General features: G+C 49.2%; 1 protein-coding gene across 1 annotated transcript; it reads right to left on the minus strand.

Moving 5' to 3' along the window:
- Nucleotides 1–130: 130 nt before the first annotated feature.
- On the minus strand, nucleotides 131–22,003 carry SYT13 (synaptotagmin 13). The gene is made up of 6 exons (XM_083163699.1): nucleotides 21,589–22,003; nucleotides 19,423–19,612; nucleotides 16,035–16,166; nucleotides 14,575–14,888; nucleotides 2,636–2,762; nucleotides 131–2,110 (listed from the first exon to the last, which is right to left on the minus strand). Exons 1-6 carry the CDS (start codon nucleotides 21,760–21,762, stop codon nucleotides 1,803–1,805), a joined length of 1,245 nt encoding a protein of 414 aa, XP_083019825.1. The 5' UTR covers nucleotides 21,763–22,003; the 3' UTR covers nucleotides 131–1,802.
- Between the last annotated feature and the right edge of the window lie 2,536 nt (nucleotides 22,004–24,539).

Consider the following 24,539-nt stretch of genomic DNA (forward strand, 5'->3'; position numbering starts at 1 on the left):
TCGTTACAATTCACCTGTTTATTACGGAACATGCAGAACGTAGTCACTTCCCTTTTGCGTACGAGAGCAGGAAGTGTCAATACAGGAACATTTATGGTAGTGGATGACATCTCTTCTCTGTCCCTCTTGCCCCTTTGTGCCCATACCCTGGTACTGCTTGGTAATGAGAGCCTGGATTGACGTGCAACAATCTATTGGTAGTTTGCGGAGTAGCAGTGATTGCGTCTTCCCACTCTGCATCCACTACGCAATTCCGCACTGCGTCCATTACCGCACATGTTGCAGCATTTATAGCCCTTAGCTACAGCTGCTAGGACAATTCTGTCAGCCAATCAGCATCTGACCAGTCTTTTCAAAATCAGCAGCACTTGCCGCCCGCCACCCGGCAAATAGCGCTACTAGCTTCCAGCTGCCGCTGCCTGGATGTCGCTGCGCGGATTCCCTCTGCCTGGATGCTGCTGCACATAGGTGTGTGTGTGGGGGAGTGTTAAGACGGCCCTGTACACAAGGCTAAGTGCTGCTGGTAGAACACACATTTATCTCCAGGGCAAAGGTGAAACATGTTGTGTGTATATTGTAATAATATTACTGATCACATGGAAGCAGATATGTGAAATGTTACATATTCTGCAGCGGGATGAGCATCATTGTTTTACACTACAGGTGCACCACCGATAATCCGCCACTCTTGGTTCCAGCCCTGCTCAGGATAATCCGTTTTGCTGGATTATTGGTGGTATCATCCCAGCATCCACAGCAGCCCCTGCAGCTCATCCCACCCCACCAGACCCCCACAACGTATCTCAGCTCCTGTAGCCCTACCTGTAGGTCCCACAAATGAGCCCCACAGCCTGTAATATAGCAGAAGCTAGCTAGTACTTTATCTCTCTCCCTCCCTCCCTCCCTCCATCACTCCAAGATTTGATACATCTGCACCTTGGGGCTAAAACATTTTCTGAGAGGATTAATAGGAAACTGGAAAATCAGGAAGACCCTAAACCCATTGTGGCCGATGGATTCCATACCTGATCCGTGCAGTCAGAGAAGTTTAGTCTGATTCTAGTCCTTGGACAGTAGAACAAGACTGAGCAGAATATTGGATAACATTAGGGCACACATGCTACTATCATATCATCAGAGGCTGGGCCACAATGGCTGCTGTGCGGACACACTGCGGCCGGCTGGGAGAAAAGATCCGTACAAGGGAAGAACACAGCAATTTGTCGGTGTCTTGGAGCTGTAAATCTGTACAAGGAGGTCAAGCTGATTATAACATTTGGGTGAAGGTTTTTCCAGTGTGTGCGCTGTGCAATACGTACCAGATTGAACAGAAATGACATCAGAAGCGGCTTTTAAAAATAGATAATTGGAAAATGTGTCTTTTTTTTTCTTCTTTGCTCCCAGTAATTAGATTTGTGAATGGATTTTCTGAAAACTAAAAGCATTAGCCCGATAACTGGGATTGCTTTGGGAACAGACCCATAGGACACTGACTTATCTCTAGTAAGTACCCAGCTCAGCAGTTGGGTGCTTACAGAGGGATAGAGCTGATAGCACTTAGTGTCTGGAACTACCATCTGTAATCCGGTGTCTGTAAACGCTCTGGATTGAAGGTGCAGACCTGGGGACTGATTCCTGGAACTACAAAGCCGGACTCATGCTGATTTCCTGCTGGGGCTTTTTTGTTTTGGCGATGTTCTCTGAGGGTCCACAAATACCTCCCAGGTCCTTTGGTGGATGATTGTGACATAAACGTGTCCAGGTGTGCCCTGGAGTATTGTACATGGAGGTGATGGCACGCCTCATGGCAGCAAGTGGTGCCACATTGCTATTTGCCTCCTGGAATTGTTGATCATTTCTTGCCAATGACTCTTCCCTGAACCAGTCCGATCAGACCCCAGGTAGCAGGATCCGAGAATCCGGCTTGGGCCCCCAGTAGGCTCCTGATACATCATCTCTATCTCCATGTTAACCTCTGCCAGTAGCTCTGGTGGTACCTCAAACATGATCATCTCGTTCCATACTGGGTTAATTTTGTGTTTTGCCCGTTTGCTTTGTTTCTTCTTGAGCTTCTGCGTCTGGTGCCTGAGAGTGACCTTCACGTAGAGATCTACCGAAAGGACGCAAATATTAATACATACAATATTCTGCATATAAAGGCCGTGCAACAGCTATTTCCCACCCTAAAACCCCATATCCATTATCACCACCTGACCGTGAGATCCGTTTTACATCCAAATGAAGGATTTAGTAATAGTCCCAGCTCCCTAAAGACAGCATAAGTGCCACGTGTCTATCGGCAAGAGGAGTCCACAGAGTGTAGCCCAGAAGAGGTGGTCAAGCTGGTCTCATGGAGAGCGATGAAGACCATGGGTCCTAGTGTCACACAACTCCTGTGATGTTTGATACAATAATGACTAAGGTTCTGGTGGGATATCCAGGTTCTAATGTTCCTTCTCTCATTCTATCTCCCACTAGTGTTCTGATAGTCACCAGCAGAGTGCCACAGCTACTTGACCCAGCAAGTTCTAAGCTGAGACACAACTTACTGGGGCATTAAGTGTTAGAGTTCATGGTACCTTCAAAAGCATTTCCATAGCTCATAACTCTAGTGAGGTCCATACAAAAAACATACCTGTCCCCAGAAGATCATTCTTTTGATCAGAATGTATATTTCTAGCTTTGATCAAGACCAGAATGAGACGATTGGCAGCTGGGAGATAACTCATGGACAGGAGGACCTCACCAGAGGAGTCATCATCCTGTGAACAATAAAACCCGCTCTCATAAGTTCATTGCAAGATGGCCTTCAAAGGTTTATTGTTGAACATGACCACAATAAATACATCCAAACAACTGAGGGAGATGTTTCAAGATTTGGAAAAAGATATCAGTGGAGAGAGATAAAGTACCAACTAATCTATTTTCACAGCCTGTAAAACCACACAAGCAGATTGGTTGGTAATTTATCTCGGTCCAAGGCTTGGTATATTTTCCCCTTTGTCATCAAAAAGTCACCAAAATGGCTAATAGGCTATAATGTGGGGTACACACCAGGACGACCCGCTCACGATGCACATTGTGAGCGGTTCGTCAGTGTCTCGTCCGACCCGCTCATGATGACGCAGAGCGCACGTCCCGCTCACAATGTGCACCGTGAGTTGTACCGATCTGATGGCGACCCGCACCCGGGTGTATGGTCGTTTCCAGATCCTACCTGCTGCATGTAGGATCTGAATAACGACCGATCCGCGGGGCCACGCATCCGATCAGAACAGGACAGAAAAGGGCCCAATCACCACCCAATCTACATCCAATCGGCCGGAATTGGATCTAGATTGATGGGATCGGCCCTAGTCCTGGTGTGTACCCAGCATAAGAATGACCCGCTAAAGTTTTTTATTTTATCATTTTGTCAAACTGCTTATGAAGGTAAAGTATGAAGTCTTTCTTGTTCACGTTATAATGGATGATGGATGCGCATGCATGCGGCGATGTCAGCCATATATAGACCACCTTATATTCAGGATAATGCAGTGCGGTGATACATTAGGAGCCTGCGTTACTTCTAATCATACAGGGCCCCAGTACTGTCCACTCTGCTCTGTATATCAGAGCTAGAACCAACACAATACAAAGCCCCCCCCACACACCACACACTTCTTGCTGCTATATGGTCGTTAGGGCGACATATAAGGTCGACATGCATTGAGTCGACAACTGAAGGTCAACACGGCTCAGGTCGACACATGAAATAGGTCGACATGGCTGAGGTCAACAGGGTTGGAAGGTCGACACAAGCATTAGTTTGACAATGGCTATGTCGACAGTCAAAAGGTCGACATGAGTTTTTCACTTTATTTTACTTTTTTTTAGCCGACATGTGCCGACAGGTTGTACCATACACGAGGTTGTGGAGGAATAATAAAATACTGTGCCAAAAGCTAGGGGGCGTGGTACACTTTGACCTCCATGTCAACCAAGTCGACATTCGGGACAAAAACATGAAAAACTCATGTCGAACTTTTGACTGCCGACCTAGCCATTGTAATCCTAATATGTGTTGAGCCAATGAGCCCTACCCCTCCTGCTTGCACTGGATTTCTGTATCCACAACATGCGACAGTTATCTGTCATTCCAGGTGTCTCTGCATTGCATCCTATCTGCAGAATCTGGGACACCAGGATATGAGATCGGGGAGGGAGGGAGACCTGCGGATGGCAGCGGCAGATGATGAGCGCTACCTATAAATAGTTCCATGAACTCCCCCTTCCGTGTACAAGTGAATCAGGAATGCTCTGCAGCAGCCGTTCTCTCCAGAGCCCTGAATGACGCAGGCAGAGATCTCTGATCTAAAGTAGGGCATGCAGATACAGGGAGGCTGCCTGAGGTGTGTGCTCTGTAACCAGAGTCTGTGTGCAGCCATGGCGGTGCGGATACAGGGAGGCTGCCTGAGGTGTGTGCTCTGTAACCAGGGCCTGTGTGCAGCCATGGCGGTGCGGATACAGGGAGACTGCCTGAGGTGTGTGCTCTGTAACCGGGGCCTGTGTGCAGCCATGGCGGTGCAGATACAGGGAGGCTGCCTGAGGTGCGTGCTCTGTAACCAGGGCCTGTGTGCAGCCATGGCGGTACAGATACAGGGAGGCTGCCTGAGGTGTGTGCTCTGTAACCAGGGCCTGTGTGCAGCCATGGCGGTACAGATACAGGGAGGCTGCCTGAGGTGTGTGCTCTGTAACCAGGGCCTGTGTGCAGCCATGGCGGTGCGGATACAGGGAGGCTGCCTGAGGTGTGTGCTCTGTAACCAGGGCCTGTGTGCAGCCATGGCGGTACAGATACAGGGAGGCTGCCTGAGGTGTGTGCTCTGTAACCAGGGCCTGTGTGCAGCCATGGCCGTGCGGATACAGGGAGGCTGCCTGAGGTGTGTGCTCTGTAACCAGGGCCTGTGTGCAGCCATGGCGGTGCGGATACAGGGAGGCTGCGTGAGGTGTGTGCTCTGTAACCAGGGCCTGTGTGCAGCCATGGCGGTACAGATACAGGGAGGCTGCCTGAGGTGTGTGCTCTGTAACCAGGGCCTGTGTGCAGCCATGGCGGTACAGATACAGGGAGGCTGCCTGAGGTGTGTGCTCTGTAACCAGGGCCTGTGTGCAGCCATAGCGGTGCGGATACAGGGAGGCTGCCTGAGGTGTGTGCTATGTAACCAGGGCCTGTGTGCAGCCATAGCGGTGCGCAGTGGGGTAACTATAGCACCGCAGCCCCCGCGGTTTGGGGGGGCGCTGTGCATGTGGGGGCGCCGGGGGGCTGCGGTGCTATAGTAATGCCCCCGCCCACCATCCCCCGCAGGCTTACCTGTCTGCGCGTCCCGGCTCCCCTCCTGGCTTCAATCAATTCTATGGAGATGGACCACGATAAAATGGCCGCCCCATAAAGCACACAGTTCTCTGAAACTGTCTGCGGTATGGGGGCGGCCATTTTTTCGTGGTCCGTCTGCATAGAATTATTAATTGAAGCCAGGAGGGGAGCCGGGACGCGCAGACAGGTAACCGGCGCCCGGGGTGGGGCGGCCCAAACCAAGCTACGCCACTGGCGGTGCAGATAAAGGGAGGCTGCCTGAGGTGTGTGCTCTGTAACTAGGGCCTGTGTGCAGCCATGGCGGTACAGATACAGGGAGGCTGCCTGAGGTGTGTGCTCTGTAACTAGGGCTTGTGTGCAGCCATGGCGGTACAGATACAGGGAGGCTGCCTGAGGTGTGTGCTCTGTAACCAGGGCCTGTGTGCAGCCATGGCGGTACAGATACAGGGAGGCTGCCTGAGGTGTGTGCTCTGTAACCAGGGCCTGTGTGCAGGCATGGTGGTGCGAATACAGGGAGACTGCCTGAGGTGTGTGCTATGTAACCAGGGCCTGTGTGCTGCCATGGTGGTGCAGATACAGGGAGGCTGCCTGAGGTGTGTGCTCTGTAACCAAGGCCTGTGTGCAGCCATAGCGGTGCGGATACAGGGAGGCTGCCTGAGGTGTGTGCTCTGTAACCAAGGCCTGTGTGCAGCCATAGCGGTGCGGATACAGGGAGGCTGCCTGGGGTGTGTGCTCTGTAACCAAGGTCTGTGTGCAGCCATGGCCGTGCAGATACAGGGAGGCTGCCTGAGGTGTGTGCTCTGTAACCAAGGCCTGTGTGCAGCCATGGCCGTGCAGATACAGGGAGGCTGCCTGAGGTGTGTGCTCTGTAACCACTGCCTGCGTAGCATTCTGCTTAGGCATGCAAACATTGGTTTTTTTGGGTGTGTTTGTCCAGATGCCGGCGTGCCCAGGTGTTTTTCCGGATGGTCTTTGACCACTTCCAGACTGTTGCTTCAGCAGAATTATGGGAGCCCTGATTGGCGCAGATGGAAAGTAATTTTTGATGTTCTCGTTTTTGCGAATGGTTCTGCAAATGCATCACACTTTGTGATATATTCGCAATTTCTGCAAGTGGCTATTTGATTGCAACAATTGCGATCCACTCTGAATCAGGCCCACAGATAGGAGCCTCATAACTGTTGTCAGTAAGAGGCAAACTGGATTATGAGGCTGTATGCGCAGCCCTCCAGCCTTCAAATACCCCCCCCCCCCCCCACGCTCATCTATCTATAAAAAGACATCAGCAATGTTTTTTTTACCATATCTCCTAACATGGATTTGGTATTTGCGGTGACATTATAGAGGGTCCCTCACACGCTGAGGGGGTTGTCATTACTCACCGAACTACTAAGCTGCAGGCGCAGAGGTCACGTTTGGCCCTAGGGCCGCTTGTCCATTACACAGTTATGTGATTATTGCTACATTTGTACCTTTGGGGTAATTGTATGAAAGTGCTCGGAGGTCTCTATTCCCTTGGACGCCATGCATGCGCAGTGGGCCTGTGACACATAGTAGTAGTAGTACGTTTATTTATAAGGCGCCGCAAAGTGTCCGCAGCGCCGTACATAGCAAACAAAAAAAACAAATTACAAGGTAACGTACAGGGTGTGTTGAAAGATACAGTATAAATAGGGGTATAGCTGGTAGAACTAAAATCAGCATCAGTTCAGAAGTAGGTGTCAAAATTGTCAAGGAGACTGAAGATGAAGTAGAGGAAGGGAAGAACAGGACAGGAGCACAGGTGAGGTAATGAGGTAGGGTGAGTACGTGAGGAAGGAGGGCCCTACTCATAAGAGTTAACATACTAAAAGGAGGTGGGTGGACGAACGAAATACAATAGGATAAGTAGGAACGGAGGGGAACGGAGGCAGGATAGGAGGATCAAAAGAGGTTAGGAGGAGGGATAGGCTAGTCGAAAAAAGTGGGTTTTGAGGGAGCGCTTGAAGGAGGTAAGGGAATCAGATAGCCTGATGGGTGGCGGGAGGTTGTTCCAGTGCAGGGGGGCAGCGCGAGAGAAGTCCTGGACACAGGACTGGGAGTAGGTGATTAGGTGAGAGGTCAGTCGGCGGTCAGCGATGGAGCGAAGAGGACGGGAGGGAGTGTGGATAGAGATCAGTGAAGAGAGGTAGGGAGCTGTGGAGGAGGAGAGAGGTGGTGGTGAGGAGTTTAAAGAGAACTCGGAAAGGAATGGGGAGCCAGTGAAGAGAGAGACAGAGGGGGGAGGCGGAGGTAGAGCGGCGGGAGAGGAAGATGAGCCTAGCAGCAGCGTTAAGAATGGATTGGAGAGGTGCGAGGTGGGTGAGAGGTAGCCCAGAGAGAAGGATGTTGCAGTAGTCAAGGCGGGAGATGACAAGAGATTGAATGAGAATTTTGGTCGCGTCAGTGGAGAGGAATGGTCTGATGCGTGAGATGTTGCGTAGGTGAAAGCGGCAAGACTGTGAGAGAGCACGAATGTGGGGGGTGAAAGAGAGGGAGGAGTCAATGATGACACAGAGGCAGCGCGTTTGGTCGGTGGACATGATCTCGGTTTCACCAATGCTGATGGAGATAGTGGGAGAAGAGGGGATGTTCGGGGGATGGAAGATTAGAAGTTCAGTTTTAGCCATGTTTAGTTTCAGGAAGCGTTGGGTCATCCAGGCTGAGATGGCCGTGAGGCATTCGGAGACCTTGGACAGGAGTGATGGGGATAAGTCGGGGGAGGAGAGATAGATTAGGGTATCATCAGCATAAAGGTGGTAATGAAAACCATAGGAGCTGATGAGGGTGCCCAGAGAGGTGGTGTAGAGGGAGAAGAGGAGAGGGCCAAGGACTGACCCTTGGGTAACTCACACCGTTGGCCGACAAATGCTACTTACAGGTACTATATAAGTTTGTAGACCATTCTGCCATCAATGTAAGAAGATGAATTTAATTAAGTAAACAAATAATGCCAGTGGACATAAGACCAATCTACTCTCGAACAATGATTTTTCGGGAATTCCGGCACCCACGGAAGGGTTGGCCAGATCCTTCAAATCCCACCTGCTTTCTAGTAAAGCGGACAGGAGGGGATAATACCTAGTATTTGGGGCTCCATGCCATTCAGCCCCGCCCATGCCCGCAGTGATGAGAATTGCTCCCCTCTGAGCTTCTTGTTCCTGCTTTTGCAGTTGCAAATTTGTCTATAGCAGTTCTGAGAACATATGCAAATGTCGCAGCTGGATTTGTACTGAGACACTCGCTGGGCTGGAATCAGCTGGACTCTTCTTATGAAGGTCTGCTGGGACTAGTAGTGGGAGAGCAGTGGCAGGTCACTGTGTTAGCGCCCGTGCACTTTGGGTGTCCGCCAGTTGTATGGGGGAGGGGGTTGCTGACTGTTGTGCTGCCCCCAGTAAGAAGCGCCCCTAGACATGTGCCTCATGTGCCTAAAGGAAATCTGCCACCGATTGCGTCTATCATCAGGCCCATATTTAACTTTGCATTTCAATTCGCACTTTCATTGAAGATGGAATTTCAGCCGCCCCTCGTTTAATGACAACCTAATGTTCAAGGTAGGGACCATCTGTGCAGGATTCCTGATAGTCTTTGTCTTCCTATTGTAAATCTGACACAACGCAACCCCCCCTCCCCCCCACCCATGGACTGGATCGCAAGCACACAGCGGAGCGGATAGGAATAGCATCGCTTGTGTCTGGAGTGAGCAGATGGATTGTGACGTCTCATACTAAATATAGCCAGAATAAAAGTGATTATTTTTAATGAGTTTGAGTTTATATTGTATTCGATTCTCATTAAAGCCCGGAACGTCAGCTCTCCCTCATCCGTGTTAATGACACACAGTGTGCTGTGGGCACTTACTCTAAGGACAAAAGCATAGAACAGCATGCGTCATGCCAGTCATGCTATAGCGTCAGAAGGCAACACGTACTACTGAGAATTACAGAATGAATGACTATTGAGGGGCTGAGTCACATGCAGTGCAAATAGTCACACAATGGTCTTAGTTTTCCAGCTGCACATACAGCTAAGTTACTGGAAAGTCGCACAGTGCCGGCGTCCCACATTGTGAGCGGACAGAATGGTTCAGATGCTTGGCTTCAGAAATATAGCAGAATTGTATTGGGCGTTTAGGGGTATCCCATAACTGGCTTCCAATCATAATCACTCACATTAACCAGACTAGTCAAAAATATGCATCTTCCATAGGGCTCATCAAGTTTTGATGGTGCATAGGATAATTGTGTCTATGCATCTACTAAGCGTGACTGTAGCATCTACAGATGGACCAAGCATGACGTTAACATCTACTAAGCGGGACTGTAGCATCTACAGATGGACCAAGCATGCTGTTAACATCTACTAAGCGTGACTGTAGCATCTACAGATGGACCAAGCATGACGTTAACATCTACCAAGCAGGACTGTAGCATCTACAGATGGACCAAGCAGGACTGTAGCATCTACAGATGGACCAAGCAGGACTGTAGCATCTACAGATGGACCAAGCATGACGTTAACATCTACTAAGCGTGACTGTAGCATCTACATATGGACCAAGCAGGACTGTAGCCTCTACAGATGGACCAAGCATGATGTTAACATCTACCAAGCAGGACTTTAGCATCTACAGATGGACCAAGCAGGACTGTAGCATCTACAGATGGACCAAGCAGGACTGTTGCTTCTACAGCTGGACCAAGCAGGACTGTTGCTTCTACAGCTGGACCAAGCAGGACTGTTGCTTCTACAGCTGGACCAAGCAGGACTGTAGCATCTACCAAGTGGGACTGTAGCATCTACAGATGCCCCAACCGGGTCTGTGGCATCTACGGGTGCACCAACCGGGCTGTAGCATCTACAGATGGACCAAGCAGGACTGTAGCATCTACAGATGGACCAAGCAGGACTTTAGCATCTACCAAATGGGACTTTAGCGTCTACAGATGCCCCACCAGGACTGTAGCATCTGCAGATGCCCCAACTGGGTCTGTGGCATCTAAGCATCTACAGATGCCCCAAGCAGGACTGTAGTGTATTGTGGTAAAGATAAATAAACATGCAGTGCCAGCAAAGACATAATAATCGTGCCATATCCACTTCCGTGGTTAAAAGGGCTATTGAGCCCACACATTTAATATAATCAGGTGTCTCTGTTTTTCCAGCGTTGTCCTATTTTTATGCTTTTGCTCAAAAAGGCGTTTAAATTATATTTTCTTCTCTTATCAAAATGACAGAAAATCATGCACATGCTATTTTCTGACATTTAGATTTTTCTTGTAATTAACATGTTAACAACACGCGTGTGCATGTGCAGAGATAATTTGTCCCTCTGCCTGCATCGCTTCTCTCATGCGCTATCTCTGGGATTCATGGAGAGGAGACATGGTGAAGGTGCGGAGCTCATGGACCCAAGCTCAGGATGGTCTTTTCCCCATAACACGCCCATAACCATGCAAGTTATCAACTCAATTACGTCAACTCAGTAGTCTCAATTGCTCATTGTTATTGTCCTGTCTCTGACCTGTAACATTCACCCTGCCCCAGGCAGAAGCTCCTGTCACCCACCATTACTGTCTCTTCTCCGGGCGCATCCTGTTATCGGCTGGGGTCTGGCAAAGCTCTGTAGTTGGTCTCTTGCTTTGTCATCTACAATCACCTCTATGCCAACAACACACAAATGTATCATCCCCTGACTCCTCCTGACTCGTATCCTGTGTGTCCAGCTGCTTCTCCCCCATACATGTCCCCATGCTGTCACAGCTGAAAGTCCAAGGCTGAGTTACAGTATCATCTTCCCTTATAACCTGTCATCACTATTGGTAACGCAATACTCTCCCTAGTGCCCCATGTACCTACCACATCCCCACCACTGGTAACGCCATACTCTCCCCTGTCCCCCATGTACCTACCACATCCCCACCACTGGTAATGCCATACTCTCCCCAGTCCTCCATAAACCTACCACATCCCCACCACTGGTAACGCCATACTCTCCCCTGTCCCCCATGTACCTACCACATCCCCACCACTGGTAATGCCATACTCTCCCCAGTCCTCCATAAACCTACCACATCCCCACCACTGGTAACGCCATACTCTCCCCAGTCCTCCATGTACCTACCACATCCCCACCACCACTGGTAATGCCATACTCTCCCCAGTCCTCCATAAACCTACCACATCCCCACCACTGGTAACGCCATACTCTCCCCAGTCCTCCATAAACCTACCACATCCCCACCACTGGTAACGCCATACTCTCCCCAGTCCTCCATAAACCTACCACATCCCCACCACTGGTAACGCCATACTCTCCCCAGTCCTCCATAAACCTACCACATCCCCACCAATGGTAACGCCATACTCTCCCCAGTCCTCCATAAACCTACCACATCCCCACCACTGGTAACGCCATACTCTCCCCTGTCCCCCATGTACCTACCACAACCCTACCACTGGTAATGCCATACTCTCCCCAGTCCTCCATAAACCTACCACATCCCCACCACTGGTAACGCCATACTCTTCCCAGTCCCCCATGTACTGCCCCATCCTCACTATTAGTGGAATCATACAATCCCCAGTCCCCCATGTACCTACCCCGCCCCCACCATTGGTGAAATCATAATCTCCCCAGTCCCCTATGTACCTACCACATCCCCACCATTGGTAACATAATACCATCGGTGACATCATACTCTCATCAGTCCCCCATGTCGGCTGCCTCTGCGTCATCACTCTGTTCCACACCTCCAGTCTCTTACATTGACAAATCTCCTCCATAATGAACATTGCCAGAATAAACAGCTTTCCCTAAAACCTCTATAAACTCTGTCATTCCTATCTTCTGCCTGACTACTACAACCCCCTCCTGTTAGGTTCATTGGGTCGACCAAATGTTAGTCGACAGTCATTAGGTCAACACCGTTGGGTCGTCATACTGGAAGGTCGACAGGGGTCTAGGTCGACATGGGTCAAGGTTGACAGGGGTCTAGGTTGACATGGGACAAGGTTGACTAGGTCGAGACACGCGTTAGGTCGACATGGGTTAGGTCGACAGGCAAAAAGTTGACATGAGTTTTTTTGACCGAGTGTCGACACAGTCGACATTGACACAGCTTTAAGTGCACCGCATCCAATCGCATGGCTCGCTGCGCTCGCTTTGTTCAGGCACAGAGCCTCGCTGCGCTCGGCACACTATTTTATTCTCCCACCACGCCCTAGTGCAGGGCTGGGCAACACCGGCCCTCCAGATGTTGATGAACTACACATCCCAGCATGCCTTGCATCAGTTTCAGCATGGCCATATAGCAAATTTTACGCAAAGCATCCTGGGATGTGTAGTTCATTAACATCTGGAGGGCCGGTGTTGCCCAGCCCTGCCCTAGTGGATGGTAGGGCATGAAATGCCGCCTGTCGGCTCAAAAAACAGTCAAAAAATCCCATGTTGACCTTTTGACTGTCAACCTAACGCATGTCGACCTAACACATGTGTCGACCTTGTCCCATGTCGACATAGACCCGTGTTGACTTTCCAGTATGTCGACCCAACAGTGTCGAACCAATGACTGTCGACCATCTTATGGTCAACCTATCCACCGTGGCCCATCCCCACCATCTACCCACGCTACAGTCCACCATGAACGCCCTTATCAGCCCCTGCACTGGCTCCCCATAACCTCCAGAGCCAAATCAAAGCTGCCCAAAGCCCTTACCGCATACGCCACTGACATGGCCACAAGGTTATTTCCCTAACATCGAGATCTGCGTCTGAGCTTTATATCACCCACTCTCTGATGACCACCTTTAACTCTCCCTACAAGACTTCTCTGGTGCTGCCCCAACTTATGGGATGTGATACCCTGCCTGACCAGACCCTCTCCCAACCTCCAATAAAGCCAATCAGTCTCTATCTCACCCCCTCCCATGTCCCGGGCTGGTCATCTGGAAACTCTGGCAAACACCAGAATGGACAATGACCTTATGGGTTTTGTCTTGGCACCTGAGGAACTGGCATTGCAGCTCCTCCTCCTGGTGCTCTGCTTGCACTGGAGCCTTGCGCTTATTTGCAGAAGCGATGTAACATCACGTCACCAAGGTGCATAGTGGAGGGCTGCTATAATACAGCGTGTAAGATGAAACCACACCACAGTGGTTCACATCATAGCCACATCCACACATTGGGGGTCATTCAGGTGTGGACACCAAGAGGCCATTGTACATACAGACTAGGGTGGCGAATCCCGGGATCGGCGGGATCCCGGAATTTGGCCTCAAAATGTCCAGGATTTCAATCCTGGGATTGGAGTATCCAATCCAGGGATTTCGGGATTAGACTTACGCATGTGCAGTCTAATGCTGGGCATCGTCCGAGCACCCACTCAGACGCTGGCCGGCTGTTCCCGACATCGTGTGCGGCCTGCACAACGTGGCTCACTGTGTGCGACAGAACTCGCTCACTGTCCGACCTCTCCCGGCCACACATGACACAATCACCTCCCTCCGCCGTCACACCCGCCTCCATTCCGCTGCCGCCTGCTCTGCTCCACTAAAGTACGGCAATGTGGGGGACAGGGGCGGTTTTCTGTTACAGATGCCAATTTCAGTATCCCAGGAATCCCGGGATTGAGCATTTTTCAATTGAAAACATGCCTGGGATTGGCATCCCTAATACAGAGCAATATTTTCCTTCTTTGCATGCTTCGGACCCGCAGTCATCACGCAGAAAGTGATTTGCAAGTAACATTTTAGGCGCAAAGTGAGTGACAGAAAATCAGCGTTTAAGGGTGGTAACGTGGTAAATGGTTGGGGCGAGTGCAGGGGTGTCTCGGCTGTTTGGATGGCGTTACATTAGCACCTGCAGCCACAGTGTCCCCAGCGATCAGCTCAGCTTGCGCTGAGTCTCTGGTGACCCGATGTGTGACGATGTTAGCGATGTTTCTGCAGTGATGCGATGCTGTACACAATGCTGCGATTGCAGTGGGCCTTCTGTTGCATGGGTTATTAGCAGGAAATGATCTGTCAATGGTGGCGCACCGGGGTATAGTGGCAGGAAGTGTAGGAACACACAGTAAGAATTTGATAATCAATAAGACAATGGCGATGGATAAATATGTACAGTCTCATAAGCTGCATCCCACATGGTTCATCAGGGAGCAACAGCTGCAGACTCTGTGCTCAGAAAGCAATGATCTAGTACCCACCTTTTCAGGAACCCTGAGATCTACCCATCGAGCTGTGCCGAAGGGAATGCCAACATTGGCCAGGCTCAGGGTAATATCTCCAGCCACCTGGTGACGCGAGAAGCGGTCGCAGTTCCGGAGGGTGAGGGTCAGCGTGGCCTCAGCTCGGTCCTCCTCCTGCAGGGGGAACAGCAGCGCTTCCTCCCAAACTGTGTGCGCTGTCCTTTTCGTTAGTGAGGTTTGCGCCTCGGTCTGGCCATGGCGAGTGTTCAGCGTGCCCAGGACGTAGCAATGGCTCCCAGCATCGTCCTCACCCAGCAGCTTGACACCTACAGCTTAATTACAGAGACATAAGCATTATCAGATGATGGATATGATTGTGGTACTGACCTGTGGTAAGAAATTAATAAATATTGGCTTTCTAAGAAGTATCAGCGAATTGGGGGAACCTGTGTCGCAAAAAATAACTTTACTCACATTTAAATCCCTATTGAAAGAATTTCTGGATTTCTCTTTGTGACCCTGAATCCTTGAAATACACTTGTGTCTCCGTCCTTAGGTGTCACGTTGTGGAACAAGTAGATGAACAGATATCTGGATTTCTCCCAACAGCCTCTCCCCTGCTCAGATCTGCCATCAGGGTGGTGCTGAGGGTGAAGTTGCCCCGGGCCCGGCCTCTGACAGGGAAGGACCCGGCCACTCATTCTGCCCACCGCACCCCCCTCCCCACCCCACCCCCCCCAAACTGCCTGAACAAAGACCACTGCTCCTGGAGCACAGGGTTCTTCACCCCTGGATGCTGGCAGCCAATTAAAATATGTCACCGGCTGGTGAGCCAATCAGAGCTCGCGTACCGGCAGCCGCTCTGATTGGCTACCGGGCTGCAAGCCCCGATTGGCTTACAAGTCAGCTGCATGTTTTAAATGGCCGCCAGCGTTCAGAGGTGAAGAAGCCTGCACTCCGTGAGCAGTGGGCTTCGTTCAGCACAGGCCGCACAGCGAAGGGGGTGTCCCAAGCAGAGACGGCCAGGAGGGGGTGGACTAGAAATCAGTCACGGGCCCCACAATTTCTAGTGGCAGCCCTGCCCCTGATAATCCCTGCCCCGGAAAATCTAGTGTTGCCAAGTATATCTAAGGGGATTAGGAAAGGAGGGGGGTTCACCTATACAATCAGTAATGATGCCCGCCTGTTTGGGGAGGCCAGTGGTATCCCAGGAAGAAGAGGGCACCTTCCTCCATTCTGCCCATTGTAGTAAAATTAGCCGGCCGGGTGTGTGATGATCTCTGTGAATAATTACTTCGTTATCATGCCACACAGCAATGCGGGGGGGGGAGTGGGGCTCATTTGTCACACACCCCCCCCCCTATACCGGCCTTCGCCATCTCTACACCTAAATAACAAAGTATGGATACATGTGATTCTCATGCTTAGCATACATCTTAGTGTGTAAAGAACATGAGTTTATTATTATTGAGAGTTACCTTCAAGGAAAGATACGCAGAGCTCCGCTGTCTGGCGGTCATACCCTAGGGAGTAGCGCAGTTTGGGAACCTGATGTGAGCTGTTCAGTTTTTCTGCATCTTCATCATTAGGAGACGTATTCACAAACGGATCTGATCAAGAGAGGCACAGAACGTTTCTCAGCACGAAATGTAGGGGAACACCCAACCTCATGCACTACAGGTAGACTGCGTAAGATGATCTGTAACTAAGCCGTGGTGAATGATGAAAGATACAGTGGAGAGTGATAAACAACCAGCCAGTCAGCTCCCAATTGGCATTTTTCAAACCCAGCCTGTGGCGTGATAGTTAGGGGCTGATTGGCTGGCTGTTTATTACTCTCCATTTCATCACTTTTAAAGCTTGATACATTTGGCCCTGTAACCATCAGCCCCTAACCATCATCTTTCTAAACACAGGCGGTATCCTGGCAGTTAGGATCTGATTGGCTAATACTGTATGACTCTCCAAGGCTTGGTACATCTGCCCTTTATTGGTTAAATGAATTTGATTTAAAACAGGTATGTCCAACCTGCGGCCCTCCTGCTGTTGTAAAACTACAAGTCCCATCATGCATTGCCACAGTTTTACTATTTGGGTATGCTAAAACTATGGCAAGGTATGCTGGGATGTGTAGTTTCACAACAGCTGGAGGGCCGCAGGTGGTAAATGCCTGATTTAAACATTTTACCTTGCCCAGAGTTTTGTGGCATTTGGGAGCCGATTGTCGTTAGTAGATTATCTGCAGGATTACCGTTTCAGTGATACAGGTTATTCTGGTTTATCCTGGAGCTGGCCGGTCGGGGCACTGCCTGGTCATACATGTTGGTGAATAGGATGGGTATATATGTGGTAGAGAATCTGGATGTCAGGTTCTGCTTTTCTAATGCGTTATCCAGGTAATGTGAGCAGGTGAAGCCACTCCCAGATTACCTATCGTCCAAATGCTCCCAAAGGGGCCCCAACACAATCTCTTCCCAGCCATCCAAACCGGCCCCCCAAACTCCTTGGTCTGAACTGCAGGTGCTTCACCGACAGCAAAGGTGGAATGTATGGCAGCAACTTCTCTCCATGATCTCTGTGCTGCGTGCCGGACCGTATCACTAACAGCTTTTCCATTGATTGGGGGATAACCAGATTGTTTCCTGCCATCGATGCTAACAGTTTTCATTGTTTTTTTCCTTCAAGGTTTTGCAACAGCTCCACCCCTAAAACATGCCCAAAGCCCTGATTGGCCAACTATTCACTACAGCCTTAAGCAGGGATGACCATCGGTGGGTGAAACCATCTACGGTCTCCATGCAAATGACATTACACCATCAAGGATAACATCAATGGTTCCATCGATGGTAGCCATCGATAGATGATCCCACCATGGCCATCTCTGGTACCTGCACCTGTGCAATGGATTAGACAAGGGTCTGGATCAGTGCATGAGCATCAGCAGTGGCTGGACTGCGCATGTGTAAACCCCCGGCTTCTGTGGACTACAGTGGTTGTAGCCCATAGATCCTGATAAGATCGGTGAGCAGTAAAGCTTTGTACACACGGCTGCGATAGGGGCTGAAATCGCTGGGGATATGGTCGCTGGTGACCATATTGCCAGTGATGGGAGTGTGCCCCAGCGATAAATTGCAGAGTTCGTGCTCCCGTTTTCAGCCCCATTATAATCGCTGGTCGCAGGAGCTTGCTCCTGCAACCAGCTGATTACTTCTGCGGCTCCCCCCCAGCAGAGGTTTCTTTTCATCAGCGACCATCTCTGGTCGCTGATGAAAAGAAGAGACTGAGCAATATATCTCCCCCGTGTGTACGCACCTTTAAGGTATAATGTGATTTGGGACACAGTGCGCAGTATAATGTGATTTGAGGGCACAGAGTGCAGTATAATGTGATTTAGGGACACAATGCGCAGTATAATGTGATTTGGGGCACAGTGTGCAGTATAATGTGATATGGGGCACAGTATGCAGTATAATGCGATTTGGGGCACAGAGCGCAGTATAATGTGATTTAAGGGCACAGTATGCAGTATAATGTGATTTGGGGCACAGTGTGCAGTATAATGTGATTTGAGGGCACAGTGTGCAGTATGTGATTTGAGGGCGCAGTATAATGTGATTTGGGGCACAGTGTGCAGTATAATGTGATTTGAGGGCTCAGTGCGCAGTATAATGTGATTTGAGGGCACAGTGTGCAGTATGTGATTTGAGGGCGCAGTATAATGTGATTTGAGGGCACAGTGTGCAGTATAATATGATTTGAGGGCACAGTGTGCAGTATAATGTGATTTGGGGCACAGTGTGCAGTATAATGTGATATGGGGCACAGTGTGCAGTATAATGTGATTTGAGGGCTCAGTGCGCAGTATAATGTGATTTGAGGGCACAGTGCGCAGTATGTGATTTGAGGGCGCAGTATAATGTGATTTGAGGGCACAGAGTGCAGTATAATGTGATTTAAGGACACAATGCGCAGTATAATGTGATTTGGGGCACAGTGTGCAGTATAATGTGATATGGGGCACAGTGTGCAGTATAATGTGATATGGGGCACAGTAAGCAGTATAATGTGATTTGAGGGCTCAGTGCGCAGTATAATGTGATTTGAGGGCACAGTGCACAGTATGTGATTTGAGGGCGCAGTATAATGTGATTTGAGGGCACAGTATGCAGTATAGTATGATTTGAGGGCACAGAGTGCAGTATAATGTGATTTAGGGCACAGTGTGCAGTATAATGTGATATGGGGCACAGTATGCAGTATAATGTGATTTGAGGGCACAGTGCGCAGTATAATGTGATTTGAAGACATGCATATACTGTATTGCAGTTTGTGGGGCACCACAGGGTAATTACAATAGGAGTGAGAGATATAAAGTGGAGAAGTTGCTAATAGCAACCAAGCAGTGGGGCAGATGTATTAAGCCTTAACAAGAGATAAATGCAAGGATGATAAAGAGAGATAAATGTCCAGCCAATCACCTGCTAACTGCCATGTTTGAAAATAGTCAGTAAGCAGCGGATTGGCTGGACGTTTATCTCTGCTTATCACCCTTGCATTTATCTCTTGTTAAGGCTTAATACATCTGCCCAAGTGTGTGTAGTATCACAGACTGTGCTATACATGTATTCTGCTGCCTGTTTGCTGCCCGGCGTCATTTCCCGGTGGGGCGTAGTTTGGCGCCATGTAAATCATACTTGTCGACTTTTGAGCTGCCCTCTCCGGTCCGATTTCCGGGACCCTCCCAGCCATTCCGGGAGGGTAGGCAACCCTGATGTAAATATTATTTCCCCAATAGAGACACGATTGCACGGTGGCAGTAGTCTCTGTGGGTAATGCATCAGCAATAGTTGCAGGCGTCGTCAGTACCTGAGACCAATCCCCCTGAGATTGTGTCCACCGGTCGGTGTTCTCCGGATTCCTCTGCAATCCTCTGATCGCTTTCTGCCTGGTCTTTGTAATTAACGATCTCCGGAGACGTCTGCTTGGTGGAGATGATGTGAGGGAAGCGGAACTGTGCCTGCGGCTTCACCGGCTCAGTGCATTTGTACACGTTCATCTATGGGAGGAGGTAGAGGAGGGTGAGGAAGAGACCTTGGGTAAGATGATAACAAAGAGTCCACGTACAACGTTATGGTGTGTATGATGTATGTATTCCGTCCCATCACCTTCAGCATCTATTATCCTACACTTATAAGGGGAGGAGTTATCAAAGCTTGGAAGAGATAAGGAGGAGAGAGATAAAGTACCAGACAATCAGCTTCGGTCATATTACAGGCTGTGAGCGGGTTGCAGCAACATCAGAAATGTGGTCAAGTGCATTTTCAGCGTTTTGATCACATTTCCTATATGCACCAAGTTCCCGGAAAGAGAAACTTTCCGGAGCTTGGATCCGGTAGGCAGAGCCCTCTACGGGTGGGGTTACCTAATGGAACCCCAATGTTACCTGAGAGGGATCCAGTAAGCCTGTCGGCCGCGTATGCTCAGATGGACTCATGGGTCATAAACCTGGAAGTCGATACCGAAGACAGGATCCGGCTAGCCTCCTGATGAATGGGCTACCGGCAGTCAGAATACCGATGTTTGCATCGCGACTGTCGGCCAGAGACCTGCACTGGAACCCTGACATCGCTTATCAATGCCGTATTCCCAACTGCTGGCATCCTGTTCATAAGTATGTGAGGTTGGTTTGCATTAGGCGGGGGGGGGGGGGGTGGATAGGCATTGGGGGGGACTTAGAGGGTTAGGGGCCGTGTGGTGGTGGGGAAGTAAGGTTCAGGTTGCAGAAATGGAGAGTTAGGATGCAGGATGAGGAGTTAGGTATAGGCTATAGGGGGGAACTTAGGGGCTGCGGGGTAGTGGGGAAGTAAGGTTCAGGTTGTGGAAATGGAGGGTTAGGATGCAGGATGGGGGGTTAGGCATAGGCAATAGGGGGGAACTTAGGGGCTGTGGGGTGGTGGGGAAGTAAGGGGTTCAGGCTGCAGAAAGGGATGGTTAGGGAGGTGAGGCAGATGAAGGGTGAGTACAACCAATGGATGCTTGTCAAGATTTCGGAATGTCAGCACTAGTCAACCGTATGTATTCTCCCATATCTGCCCCAAATTAATATTATGCCACAAGCTATGCCCCAAATGAACATTATGCCCCAGATTCATATTATACCAACCATATTTGCACCAGCTCTGAGGCAAATGTTTGTGATAGATGAACAGACTCAGGCTTGGGAGTACTCACATTTTGATAATGACAGAACAATACAGTACACATAATGCGTACACCCCCATTTCAAGTGTATTGCTGACCTAACATTGTGGCGATGCCCCTTCATACCCCACAGTGGCAGCATACAGGAGACATTGTATCAGGGCATTACCCAGGCTCCCAGGAGGTCATGAACATGTCCTCTACTACGCTTGTAAGAAAATAAACTAATTATAGCATACAGCCAAGAGGTTCTGCAGCAGCTGACATTTTGTATAAGACCACGGAGCTCTGCAGAACGCAGAAGAACGGAATCTCTCAGCTGATGAAGATGCTCATCGCTAGATTCTTTTTTAACACTTCCCTGACAAAGAATCAGCGCAGGAATCAGGGCTGCCAATATCTGTTTCACATCAGCAGACTATTACTCCAGACTGCAGACTATTGCAGGTGCATCCTGGGGATCTCCTCTCTTACCCATAATATGTGTTTCCATCCCATTATATCCCAGGTCCTGCTGCAGATCACTATTATTATTACTGTGATGATGACGTATTTGCTAGACCAGCTGGGAGTCCTGAGCCCGGGTTCTGTTATCCCCCGTCCTCCTGACACCAGGACCTGCTGCAATTTGGGATCATTTGTCTCCTATAACTTCCTGGTGTCTACAAGACAATGATGTTATCCTTAAATAGAAATTGTGATATTGCAAACTATCATGGAAGAAAGATACAGGTGTGATAGTGAGCAGGTGGCAAGGGGGCACTCCAAGTGTGCCAGGGACCCTGGGGACAGGGACATCAGATATAACCCCTGTGACAGAAGTATACATACCACTTGGCCAGGTGGGAGGACACTAGCCATGGTCACCGGTGTGCCCTCGCCGCTGTCTGGTGGCATCTTCTTCCTGTGGGCATATTTGCACCAGCACATAAGACCACACAGGGCAGCAAGACCAGAGGCAGTGCCCAGGGTTGCCCCCATGGCTGTAAGGAGAATTGGCAGCATCTCTGGCAGCAGGGTCAGTTCAGTGCATGCTGGTGTGTCCTGCCTGCTCCAGCGTAAGCGAGGAGCTGGTGCCTGGAGTCCCGGCTCTGTGTGATCACTGGCAGCCTCTATTGTGGATCTCCAGGGAAAGGGGAGGATGTTATCTCACACGTCACACCTGCTGTATGGGCATTCACTCAGCATTCCCTGCTTCCCCCCCAGGCTGCCCACTTCCAGCTCTGCCTGATAGACGGGTGTGCTTGAGGGAGCAGGTGTCTTGCACTTGGGGCGTGCTGCGAGCAAGACAATGGGAGCAGCCGCCACCTGGTGCACGGGATTCCAGAATTACACACATTTGTGAGATTACAGGGGCTGGGGAGGGAACCTAGAATACAGAGCAGCACGGACGGTGTAATGGTTAGCATTACTGCCTCACAGCACTGAGGTCATGGGTTCTATCCCCACCATGTGTTATATATACGGGGCAGTACGGATGGTGTAATGGTTAGCATTACTGCCTCACAGCACTGAGGTCATGGGTTCTATCCCCACCATGTGTTATATATACGGGGCAGTACGGATGGTGTAATGGTTAGCATTACTGCCTCACAGCACTGAGGTCATGGGTTCTATCCCCACCATGTGTTATATATACAGGGCAGTACGGACGGTGTAATGGTTAGCATTACTGCCTCACAGCACTGAGGTCATGGGTTCTATCCTCACCATGTGTTATATATACGGGGCTGAGTACGGATGGTGTAATGGTTAGCATTACTGCCTCACAGCACTGAGGTCATGGGTTCCATTCCCACATGGTCCTAACTGTGCCGAGTTTGTATATTCACCTGAGATTGCATGGGTTTCCTCCAACATATATGTGTGCTCTATATAAATAACTGGTAATAATAGTCTGTACAGCGATGCAGAATATGTGTGCGCTATATAATAACTGGTAATATAATCTCTGTACAGCACTGTGGAATATTTGTGCGCTATATAAATAAATGGTAATAATATTCTCTGTACACCGCTGTGGAATATGTGTGCGCTAATAATATTCTCTGTACTGTACTGTCATTTTTTTTATACCTTCTAAAACATCACATTTGTGTTGAGCATAAAGCTTCTCTTGAGTCCACATTAACGATAGGTAGATGTGAGACAGGTAAAATACTGTAATTCTGGTGTAAAATGTTGGACATAGAAGTACTATATCGCCATCTTGTGCTTCTTTCTGATATTACATGTAATACTTGTGGGAAATAAGTTGGATGTTTCAAGCTCTGCATTTTATCCCAGATACAGTGAAAGATGGCCGAATTTATCAAAGTACCTGAGCTCCTATAGGATGCGATCATTAAACTGGATTTAGGCCCAGCAGAGCTACTGAATACGAGCGACCATCGAGGAAATCCTACAATATTGCAGTTTATAGTTACTAGATTGTAAGCTCTTCAGAGCAGGGCCCTCTTCCCTCCTGTTGTCATAGCCCTCTTCTCCTCACATGTCACTCACAGCTCTCCCATACTCAAACACTCAATAGCCATCTTTGTCCGCATACTCATCTCCATCATTGGCCACAAGCCTCTAACAGGGCTGGGCAACACCGGCCCTCCAGATGTTAGTGAACTACACATCCCAGGATGCTTTGCATTAGTTTTGCTATGTGGCCATGCTGAAACCGATGCAAGGCATGCTGGGATGTGTAGTTCATCAACATCTGGAGGGCCGGTGTTGCCCAGCCCTGCTCTAGTAGTACATTGTTCAAGTCCTCACTACTTATATTTAAGCTGTAATGTGTATTGAACTGTGGCGCTCTTTACCTGTACTTTTTGTTATTTATTCAATGCAATGCTAAGTTTTGTCTCCCTGTACTGTTGCGTTGTACACGCTGCAAAACACTTGTGGCGCCCTATAAATAAAATAATATTAATAATATTTAATGGGTTGTGCCAAGTGGATGCTGTTTGCGTTTTGTAGCTTGGGATGCTACTGTAAGGTTTTTATAACTTGGTACATTTTGCAAAATTACAGTCTGTACTTATAATCACAGTAGATACTTATAGGGACTGGTCTGGTAATCAAATGTAAAGGGGGATCAGCGCTGGATTAAAAACTAGGGCATGTACAGCAGTCACCTAAGGGCCCTCACATAATAGGGGGCCCCTCTCACCAGCGTGGATGGCACCATTCTATTTGTGCACAATAGCTTCTCTACCTGGTCTGGTCATTTCTTATAGGGCTAGTAATAGCAAACAAAGCAATCAAATCAATAGTGCGCAAATAAGCTCCCGGGTGCAGCTAAATAAGTGTGAACAAAGCAATAATCACAATGAATTGCTTAGAGAATGTGAATGATGAAATGATACACACACGCATAAGCGCTCAAAAGAGTGATATCAATAAATATCACCCAATAAAGGCACTTTGTTTCTCAGAGTCCCGGTCCTTGGATCAGCAGACTATCAGACCTGCATAAATAATCTCCCAAAAGCACATAGCACAGTGACCATAGGAGATGAATAAACAGTGCAAATAACATCTCAACAACAAGATTTTAATAAAAAAAAGTTGCACCATTGTTGCCTACCCTCCTGCATTCTGCAGGAGACTCCCTGAAATAACAGCAATCTCCCTCTCTCCCTCATTAATCTAACAATCATGTCACCTAGCCCACATTACACTGTTACAGCATAGTTACCTACCCTCCTGCATTCTGCAGGAGACTCCCTGAAATAACAGCAATCTCCCTCTCTCCCTCATTAGTCTAGCAATCTCCCCCATGTCACCTAGCC

This window comes from Crinia signifera, chromosome 11, assembly GCF_055691185.1.
Source record: "Crinia signifera chromosome 11, ASM5569118v1, whole genome shotgun sequence".
In the NCBI taxonomy this organism is placed as follows: domain Eukaryota; kingdom Metazoa; phylum Chordata; class Amphibia; order Anura; family Myobatrachidae; genus Crinia; species Crinia signifera.

What these genes read in the sequence shown, in the direction of transcription:
- SYT13 (XM_083163699.1), bottom strand. Translation starts at nt 21,762, where the DNA reads ATGCTGCCAATTCTCCTTACAGCCATGGGGGCAACCCTGGGCACTGCC. An exon ending in TCCTCCCACCTGGCCAAGTG is followed by an intron (nt 19,613 to 21,588) that starts GTATGTATACTT and finishes CTCCTCCCATAG; the next exon opens with ATGAACGTGTACAAATGCAC. An exon ending in CTGCGTATCTTTCCTTGAAG is followed by an intron (nt 14,889 to 16,034) that starts GTAACTCTCAAT and finishes TCTGTAATTAAG; the next exon opens with CTGTAGGTGTCAAGCTGCTG.